Source organism: Leptonychotes weddellii, chromosome 1 (genome assembly GCF_054177405.1).
Source record: "Leptonychotes weddellii isolate Sample4059 chromosome 1, ASM5417740v2, whole genome shotgun sequence".
NCBI classification, from domain to species: Eukaryota; Metazoa; Chordata; class Mammalia; order Carnivora; family Phocidae; genus Leptonychotes; species Leptonychotes weddellii.
Window position 1 is genome coordinate 51,045,112 of NC_138369.1, and position 9,472 is coordinate 51,054,583.

Here is a 9,472-nt window from a genome sequence, read left to right on the forward strand (position 1 = left end):
TAGGATTTAGGGAGGCAGCCTGGGTGGCTGGGAAGGACAGTCCCAGATCAGCTAGGGAAGCAGGAGCAAGATGGCGCCCGGGACAGATGGCCTTGGTGTCAGAGTCCTGCCCTGGCCTCTGCAGTGGCCCTTCTGCCCCTGAGGGAGGCAGACTCAGCTGTGTCAGTTTGCAGGGTCACACTGACAGCTTAAGGGGTCTGCAGGTAGGTATGGGGTGGGCCTGAGGGGTGTCCCTTCCCCTGCCTCCTCCAGACCGCTGGGTTCCTGTAGTGGTGCCACTTCCTCAGGTCGATGGCTGGTATAGTCACATCTCCCAGCCCCGTTTGGGACTGTTTGAGGCTGTAGAGCTCAGATGGCCACTCTGGACCCCACCTTGTCCCCTACTCACCATGTGGGTCGGGATGTAGGCAAAGCACCTAACCTTTCAGAGCCTGTTTCCTTCCCTGGAAAACGGGGGTGACCGTCATCTCTGTCAGGTGGAGAACATTAAATGAGGTCACACATGGAGCTTAGCAGACACTTTGCTGAGCCCAGAGCCTGTGTCTCCCACTGCGACACAGGCGCCCATCCTGGACCAGGGCCCTCACCTGGCTTCTCAGCAGGAGGAGGACTATAGTCTATAGTGACCTGCCCGGGTTTACATGATAGTGGAGGCTGTGGGGCCAGGCCCATGAAAGGGACCCCAGTGTCCTTATAACAGTCACAGTCCAGGGTCAGAGGCCATGGAGGCCCCCACTAGCCAGCACTGGTGTAGAGAGCTGCACTTTGAACAAAGCTCTTTGCCAGGTGGGCAAGTATGTGGAAGGTCGGGAAGACTTCCTGGTGGGTCTGAGGGGCCAGGCCACAAGCCGGGGCTGCTGGCATTTCTGGCAGGACCTACGCCCTGACCTACCTGCATCTGCACCAGGTGCTTTAAAAAGACAGTCGCTTGTGTACTGCTGGTGGGCATGGAAAATAGTACGGCTCTTCTGGAAGGTCGTTTGGCGGCTCCTTTTAAAACTAAAAATGGACTTATCATAAGCCACAGCAATTCACCGTTATATAGTCCAGAGAAACAAAGACTGGTTTTCATGCACAAACTTGCACATGAATATTCATAGCAGCTTTATTCATAATAGCCCCACACCAGGAACTACCCAGATGTAGATTGAACAAAGCATGGCAACAGTTGAGGATTAAACAAAGCATGGCACATCCATCCCATAGAATACTACTCAGCACTGAAAGAAGAGCCACCTGCTGATACGCACAACTGGGCTGGTTCCTGAGGGAATTATGCTGAGAGAAAGAAGCCAGGCTCCAGAAGATACCTCCTGCGTTGTTCCATTGGTATAACACTTGTAAAGTCACATCAGTACAGAGACGAACACAGATTCGTGGTTGCCAGAGCTTGGGACGGGCTGTTCAGTTGAGAACCATCCCAGGTGGTGGTTACACAAAGCTGTACACATAAAATTTCACAGACACACAGACACACACACACTTACACATGAGAGCGTGTATGACTGGCACAGTGTGGTGAGGCCGGGCATGGGTGATGGGCCAGCATGACCCAGCCCTCATTCAGCCCTGGGGGGCAGGCAGGGGCCCCGTCCTCTGTCCCCTTCGCAGTCCCGAGGGGAAGCCGAGTGTCTGGTCCAGGTCCAGCCTGGCTGCTCCCATCCCCTTCCCCACTCTGACAGGCCTCCTCTTGCCTTCTAGCCACGGCTGAAAAGTGTGCCACAGCTTAACCTCCTTCCGTGATGAACTCGAAGAACCCCAAGAAGTGCCCCCAGTATAAGAAGAGTAAAGACAAGGCCCAGGAAAAATTTGCCAGGAAGTTTCCGTACAGGTACTAGACCCCGAGGCCCCTAGGGCCAAGTCCTGCCTCCCCTGAGGTCATGCCAAAGTGCATTCCAGGGGTATATAGCGTGGACCTGGGATGAGGTTTCTCATCCACAGGGAGTTCCCTGAGCAGCTCTGTGACAGTCTGGGGTGCATCTTCGCCCCACCCCCATCCCAATCAGAGCTGAGGGCCTCTAGATAGGTACCCGGGACCCCTGGGGCCATTCCAGAGTCATAGCCGGCTCTTTCCCTCTGAGTCAGTGGCCTCATGGGAACCACCTGAGGAGCACATTCATGAACACCTACCCCTGCCAAAGGTGTGATGGGGTCAGACTGGGGTGGGGTGTAGTTTGTAAAGCCCTAGGGCACTTGGAAATCAGTAGAGACCCCCAGACTGGGCAGCACTGGGGCCTCGGCCAGCGGCAGTTACTAAATACTCTGTGTGGCCAGGCTGTCCTGGATCCCATCATCAATGCACTGATAGGTCCTGACAAAAAAAAAATGTAGCAACTTTGGAGGGCTTCCTAGCTGTGTGACCTTGGGCAGGTCACTTGACCTCTCTGTGCCTTAATTTCCTCATCTATAAATGGTTGTGAGTTGACATACGGGTTAATGTTGATAAAGCATTTAGAATGATGCCTGGCAAGTAGAAAGTTCCAGACGAGCGAGAACTATTCATATGGCTGGTGGCTGCAGGCTCACTAAAGATGCCAAGTGCCCATTGCAGGTTCTCTTGGCTGACAGAACCTACTGCAGAGTTCCTGAAGCCCTGGGAGGTCACGAAGATGACCACCTCACTGAGGGATCAGCTGCCCCTGCAGAAGACGTTGGTGCCAACGAGATCCATTCCAGTCAGAGGGTAAGTCACAGGCCCAGGATGCCGACAGCTGCTGTGGCCCACCAACCACACTCAAGCTGCTGGCCTTGCACCCCAGCTCTGCACAGACACTCACATGACTCTCCCAGCAGCCTCCACTTCCAAGCTGAGGAAACCGAGGCCCAGAAAGGAGACACTGAAGTCCAGTGGTCCCTCCCACAGCAAAGCAGTTTGTGGGAGAGGCTGCACAGGACCCTCGGGTGGGCAGGCCCTGGCCTCACCTGAACAGGGCCCTGTCCACACGTAGGGAAATAGGCCTGAGCAGGCAGCTTAGCCAACATCCTTCCACACAGCAGAGGCAAAACAGAAGAAGAGCCCGCAAGTTTCTGGTCTCCTTGCAGCCTGCTCTGAGGGTGGAGGCACTGACGGGGGACTTCGCCCTGGCCACTTCTAGCCTGACCATGTGCTAACAGATGTACCCCCTACACATGGGCACACACACACTGAAACACCCGGACGCCCTTGGAAAGATCCCCACACACGAACATTTCACATACTCGCCCTAAACTGGAACTCAGATCCAGGCTGTCCCTGGGCCATCACACACCAGCTGTGACACAATGCAGGGCTTCCGTGACCAGTTGGTGGGGAGGGGCATCCACCCCACCTCCCAAGGACCCCAGATCCACTGTGACTGCCTCAGCCCCTCCCTCCAACTCTAAGGCTGATGTAGCTGTTGGAAAAGACAGACCAGGAGAGGAGCAGTGGCCTCACAGGGGAAGGGGCCATACAATGCTGGTGCACCTGCTGGTGGCCGTCCAGCGACTGGAGGATGACACTCACTCAGTGTCTGTGCAGGCCTGGTGGAGCAAGTCCTGGCCGTGTCGGAGGCACGGCGCGGGAACCCTGTTGGGGTTCTGACGTGGACATAGGGGGTGGCGGTTGGGAGGGCAGCAGAGGCTTAGTGTGGGGTCCCAGGGCAGGTCTGGGCTGGGAGCAGTCTTGGTCGTGGCCCCAGCCGACGTCTCTGGACCCGTGGGGTTCTGTGTGGCTGTTCTAGGCTTGGGGCCCCAGATTTTACTTCACTGTCCTGCCTGAGCCCTCCGCCGCCACCGCCTCTACTGAGCCAACTTTGGGAACTCAAGCTAGTGAGCCGCCGCTTCCCTGGGCCAGGCGCCCCCGCTGTCCCCACCGGCCCCTGCGCTGCCCACCCCTCCAGAGGCCTCCTCTAGAGCCCGGCTCCAAGCGGCCTCCCTCGCGGCCACAGAGCACTCCCTTCTGGACAGAGGTGAACACAAGTGAGGGGAACCACCCTGACAGGGCTCTTCATCTCCTCAGAACCCACGCCATGTGAATAAACTTCACAGGTTCAAAACCTATTTCCGTTTGGACTGAGCGTTTTGCTTTCCGAATGTCCATTTTCTCATCTATAAAATGAAGTGATGGGTGGTGTGAGGTTCAGAGAGAGTAGGAATGTCATTTCCCAAAACTGATCCCAAGGATGCACTCGCACATGTAAGTAAAGATATTTGGACAACGGTATTCATTACAGCGCCATAGCAAAGGATCGGAGACCACCTACACATCCACTACTAGGGGGCTGTTCACTGATATACCACGGCCAGACCCCGAACTACCAGGCAGCCATTGAAATGAGGAACTAGCTCTTTATATACTGGTCTGGAGCAATCTACAATGCATATTCAGATTGTTTTAAAGCACAATAGAAGTGTGTCTGATATACTCCCATCTTGTATACATTAGGAAACAGACTGTACGTGTGTGTATGTGTGTGCACGTGTGTGTGTGTGTGTGTGTGTGTGTGTGTGGTAGGTAACAATTAGTACCTCTGGGTAGAAGAACTGGGGACCTGGGGACAGGCCTACTATTTTCTGAAAAAAAAATTTTTTTTTAATGTTTTATTTATTTATTCATGAGAGTCAGAGAGAGAGAGAGAGGCAGAGGCAGAGGGAGAAGCAGGCTTCCCGCCTAGCAGGGAGCCCGATGCGGGACTCAATCCCAGGATCCTGGGATCGTGACCTGAGCCGAAGGCAGACGCTTAACCATCTGAGCCACCCAGGCGCCCCTATTTTCTGAAATTTTAATACATGAACTTAATACCACGTTGTTGGTGGATTACAAATTCTTCAAAAAGAAGTAGTATGGAATAAAAATCAGGGACTATTGTAATTTCTTTGGAATTTGTAAGAGCAGCACCCTGTAGGAGGGTGCCTGCAGAAGATGTAAGGGTTTCCCCGCTCTGTTCTACAGAGAGAGGGACCAGAAGGTCATCTTGGAGTCCTTGGCAGGGTAAATAAAATCAAGGACACTAACTATAACCCTCTCGCTAGGAGAGAAGAGTTTGGGGGCCCTGAAGATGACTAAGGTGGCTGCACTGAGCAATGTGGGTAAGTGGCCACATTGTTCCAGAAAGAAGGTGGAATGAGGTCCCCCGTGGAATGAGAATTGAAAAGGAGCCCTCCCCAAGCCCTAGGGAGGAACCGGATGGTGGTTCCCAGCCTGCAGGAGGCAGAAGTCAATTCTGCTCTGTGCTCCTGGGGTGTCTGGGGACTGGGGAAAGGGTGCAGAGGACTGCCACGGGTGGGGGGGGGACCCTGGGCCTCTGTCCATCCAGGCCCGGGTGGGGAGCAGGCTGGTTGTACCGTGCACCAGGCAGCATTGGCCTGGTGGCAGAGGGAAGCAGAGACCCCAGGGTCCCCTCCCGTTGTGGTCGGAGGCAGGCTGATCTCCATTTGGACTGTGGAAGTCTCAGGACTTTTCCTCCCATGTTCACAGCTATATCGTTCTTGATATTCGCAAAATATAGCACGGTGTGCCTGTGATGCAGTGTAGTGGTGCGGTGACCGATGTGTCCACCTGCCTGGGGGCTCCTTCTCCAGCCGCCCCCACCTCCCCCCGCCCCCGTAACCACAGCTCTCTCCTATCCTCCTAACACTAGTATCTCAAAACAATACATTGTTTGCTTTTTTTTTTGTTAGCGATATAGGATTGTATTATGCTCCATGCAACTCTTTTCCTCAGCAGCAAGTTGCTACGAGTCACCTGATGGTGCATACGGCTCGTTTAATCGTTTAGTTAGCATGTATAGTACTCCATGGCTTGTCCATCCTCTTTCCGACAGACACTTGGTTTCTAGTTTTTGCTGTTGTGGATGCAGCTGCTCTGAGCATTGCTACCCCGTCCTTGGTGCACATTGTTCCCTGGAGAGGTGTCACTGGCCAGAAGGCTCCCAAACGCCAGCCAACACCACCCTATTTTCCCTGAGGGGTCCCACTGCCTGTGACCACCAGCAGCTTGTAGAAAGAAGCTCCTCTGGGTCCACCTGTGCGCTACTCTTGCTGTGGCCCCCAAGTATTTAGGATGTAGGTGGGAGGGCATGCAGGGGCTCTTGGAGCACATGGGGCAGAACCAGTCCTGTAGGTGGAAAAAGCTCATACCAGTCACCCAACCAGAGTGAGTCCTAAAATGTGCATGGTCTCCAGTGGTTTCTCCCCTGTGAGGTGATTCTAAAGAATATTTAGGGAGTAAAGAGTTATCTATTGGTCCCGCTGTGTCCTGAGTGTTTCTATGTACACGATGCCCTCAAAGAAGAAAACCAACCCTTCAGGAAGCATGCATCGCAGAAGTCCTCACAGGGAAATGGGCAACCCCTGAATGTCTAGCATATCACAGTGGCCCAGACAGCAACCCGGGGCACGCTGCCAGCACTTAAAGTGTGGCCACCCTGGGCTCCGACTGTCCTCGTGCCCTGAGCACAGTGACAGTAAAACGTACATCAGCAGATGCTTGAAGCCTCCTGAGGACCAGGCACAGTGAACAATGTGGTCAGGAAGTGGATCTGTCTTCTAGGAATGTAGCCTACGATCACACCCTACACAAGCAGGACCGATGTATGCAGGGACATTCACAGCACTGTAATGCTAAAGGACACAAATTAATCTAATTGCCTATCATTTAGGGACCAATGAAATAAAAGCAGCAAGTCTGCAATGGAATCATGGGTTCCCCTGGAGATAAAAATATGGATGCAAGTAGTTTCAATGGGGGGAGATTCTGGGAAGCCCCCCAGAGATGTGGGGAAGGGAAAGGAAGCAAAGGGTGTGCTCTTGAGTTGGCCACCACTTTGGGCACCTGGGGCTGAATCCCAGGGGAGAACTCTGTACGTCACGCCTCAGTGTTCTCCCACCTGAGGGGCAAAAGCTGCAGTATTTACCGCCCCGCACCCCCCCCCCCCAGCTTCTAGTGGACATAGGTTGAAGGCTGCTCGGGGACACTGACTCCCTGCACACCCAACATCCCTGTGCTCAGGCCAAGCAGGTCTGGTGGCCAGAGGAGCATCTGCAGATGGAGCAGCTAGGAGCCATGGGGAATGCTACCTGGAAGTGCTTACTGCCACAGGGATGTGGTTTGGGGGGTGCGTATCGTGCCCAGCCTCCCTTGAGGCAGGAGCGTTGCAGGAATGATAGGCTCTGGAATGTATAATCCACGGTCTGTGTCTTCAACATTCTGCTGCCCGGGGAAGGGAATGGCTCACTCTCATGCACCACGTGGAGAAGGGCTACATACAGCCTAGGGCTGGAGGAGCCACAGGACAGAAGGCCTGTACCCCCAGTGGCTTCATGGAGCAGCTGTTTTGACCACCTCCTGCTACACAAGAGGAACCAGCTGATCCAAGTCATCATTGCTGAGCCTTCGCCACAGACAGCGGTGCCTTCACCCCGGGAAGAGAGCTCCAGCCCCGTGGGGAAGGGCGGCACCCTGACACCTGGCCCACGGACCTTGTGGGGTGCTGTAGCAGCCCAGCAAGGTGAGCTGGTGCCTGCCCCCAGACCATGCAGCCAGGTGCCGAGGCCAGCAGATACAGCCGGCTGCAATCCCCAAACTGAATAATGCATGAAGCAGTGTTGTGACAAAGAACCAGGGGTTTGTTTTAGCAGATTTTAAATCATAGAACTCTGCCTCCCAGGAATCTGCCTGGATGACAAAGCCTACAACAGAAAACTGAAAAACAAAACAAAACAAAACAAATCAACGCCATAACTACAAAAGTCCGGGAAACATTTTCCTGACAAAGCCAAAAACAACAGAACACTGAAACTTTTTAAACAAGTCTTCGTAACCCAATCCACTGGTGTCACTTCCTTGCTGGGGAGGCTGCTGGCCAGCACCACTCAGCTCTGAGAGATGGAAAACCATGAAATAGAAGACAGTTGCCAGTAAGCTAAAATGCCAAGTGACCTTCAGTTGGTGTGTTTGATTCCTTCAGGAACTGGGGCAGCCTTTTAACAGAAAAATCACTGAAGGATGCCAGGTTGAGCCTCCCTCCCCCGGCACCTTCTTGTCTTGTCCAGCTGTTCACGTGAGACCGTGTCTTCCTCGGGCCATCTGATGACCCAGCTGGGACCTTGCTGTTGAGAGGTGGGCAGTCAGCCTCTGATCTGTGAGGACAGACACGTTCTGGCACCAGCCCGAGAGGAAGCAGGTCAGAGGACACCAGAGCAGGAGGAACTCCCCAGGGCCTGCACGAGAGGAAGAGGCGCCTCCAGCAAGCGCGGGCCTGGAGTGTGGCCCTCGTACTCACAACAGAGGGTGTGACATCAAGTGCCATCAGTGGGGGGGTGCGCAGTGGAGTGCCTGCCCGCATGAGGGAGTGTGCGTGCATGTGACAAGCTTCAGGAGGCAGGAGGCATTGAAGGAGATGACTGCAGAGCCGGAGGGCGACTTCTAAGGGTGACGACCTGGAGCAGGGGGAGGGGGGCATCTGGATGGGGGATAACGTCAACAAACAGGTAGCATCAAAGGCTGTGTGGGCACTGAGGGAGCTTGGAACAAAGGTGCGTGCCATCGAAGCACGTGGGATGACTGACCATGAAGTGGCACGTGACACAGTATGCGTAGGTATATGAGGGAGCGTGGGGGCAACGGAGGCCGGGAACAAGCCTCCTGGTGTGTCACAGGCCCAGCCCCTCTCCCCCCTGACCCTGGTAATGGTCCAGGCTCCTGGGCTTTCCATGGCTCTCCAGGGGGGGTGAGGCTTCATGGGGAGCCCAGCGGCAGCCCCTTCCCAACTCCACAAGGGTTGGCCGTCACTGACCCCTACTGGCAGGGCACACAGACAGTGTCCGGGAAGGCCTCAGCAGGCTCCTGAGAAGGAGAAGCCCTAGGATTGGCCTGGAAGGGGAAAGCATCCATCGCAGGCAGGGGAACAACATCAGCAAAGGCTGAGGCATGAATGTGACTGAGCTGGCAGTCCCTGGCCAGCCTGGCCCCCACAGGCCAGCATGTCCCTGTAACCAGGCTCACGGGCCCTCACCACAGGGTGGGGGAGCACCACAACACAGGTTGGGCCTCTGCCCTGCCAAGCTGCCCTTTCTCGGCTGTGCTCTGATTTCTGTTTCTCAAAACCTCAGGAATACCCTGCCCTGGTCTTCCCAAAGTTCTGGCATTTTGATTTATCATTCAAGGAAACTGAGAAAGGACACCCTATATTCAAACAGTCACTAAGGGGACATTCAGCCCTTCCTAGGGGACTCCCACGGCTGGCTGTCTTCCCAAAGCCAGAAGGGTGGGTCCTCATTGCCAAGCATCCTGACACACACTGCAAATACACACCCACACACCCACATAAGGGTGGGAGGCAGCCCAAGGCACAGGGTTTCACTGAGCTGGTTTCAGCTTTAATCTTTAGCCTAGGCAGAATGAAAAGTCAGATTTCCCCCCGCCCCGAGTCTTCACTGTTACCCCTCCAGCCAGAATTTAGCACCCCTTGCCATGGTGTACCCACTCCTTACCCCACTCCCCATATAGCGC

At 54.7% G+C, this 9,472-nt stretch overlaps 1 protein-coding gene across 1 annotated transcript; it reads left to right on the plus strand.

Moving 5' to 3' along the window:
- The first annotated feature begins 1,535 nt into the window (after positions 1 to 1,535).
- On the plus strand, positions 1,536 to 4,036 carry C1H3orf22 (chromosome 1 C3orf22 homolog). Its single transcript, XM_006751575.2, has 4 exons — positions 1,536 to 1,831; positions 2,552 to 2,683; positions 3,702 to 3,789; positions 3,980 to 4,036. Exons 1-4 carry the CDS (start codon positions 1,743 to 1,745, stop codon positions 4,034 to 4,036), a joined length of 366 nt encoding a protein of 121 aa, XP_006751638.1. The 5' UTR covers positions 1,536 to 1,742.
- Positions 4,037 to 9,472: the final 5,436 nt, after the last annotated feature.

Excerpts from the sequence above, each read along its gene's own strand:
- C1H3orf22 (XM_006751575.2), top strand. The coding sequence starts at position 1,743 with ATGAACTCGAAGAACCCCAAGAAGTGCCCCCAGTATAAGAAGAGTAAA. Across the intron at positions 2,684-3,701 it reads AGATCCATTCCAGTCAGAGG|GCTTGGGGCCCCAGATTTTA; the intron begins GTAAGTCACAGG and ends TGGCTGTTCTAG. Across the intron at positions 3,790-3,979 it reads AACTTTGGGAACTCAAGCTA|AACCCACGCCATGTGAATAA; the intron begins GTGAGCCGCCGC and ends TCATCTCCTCAG.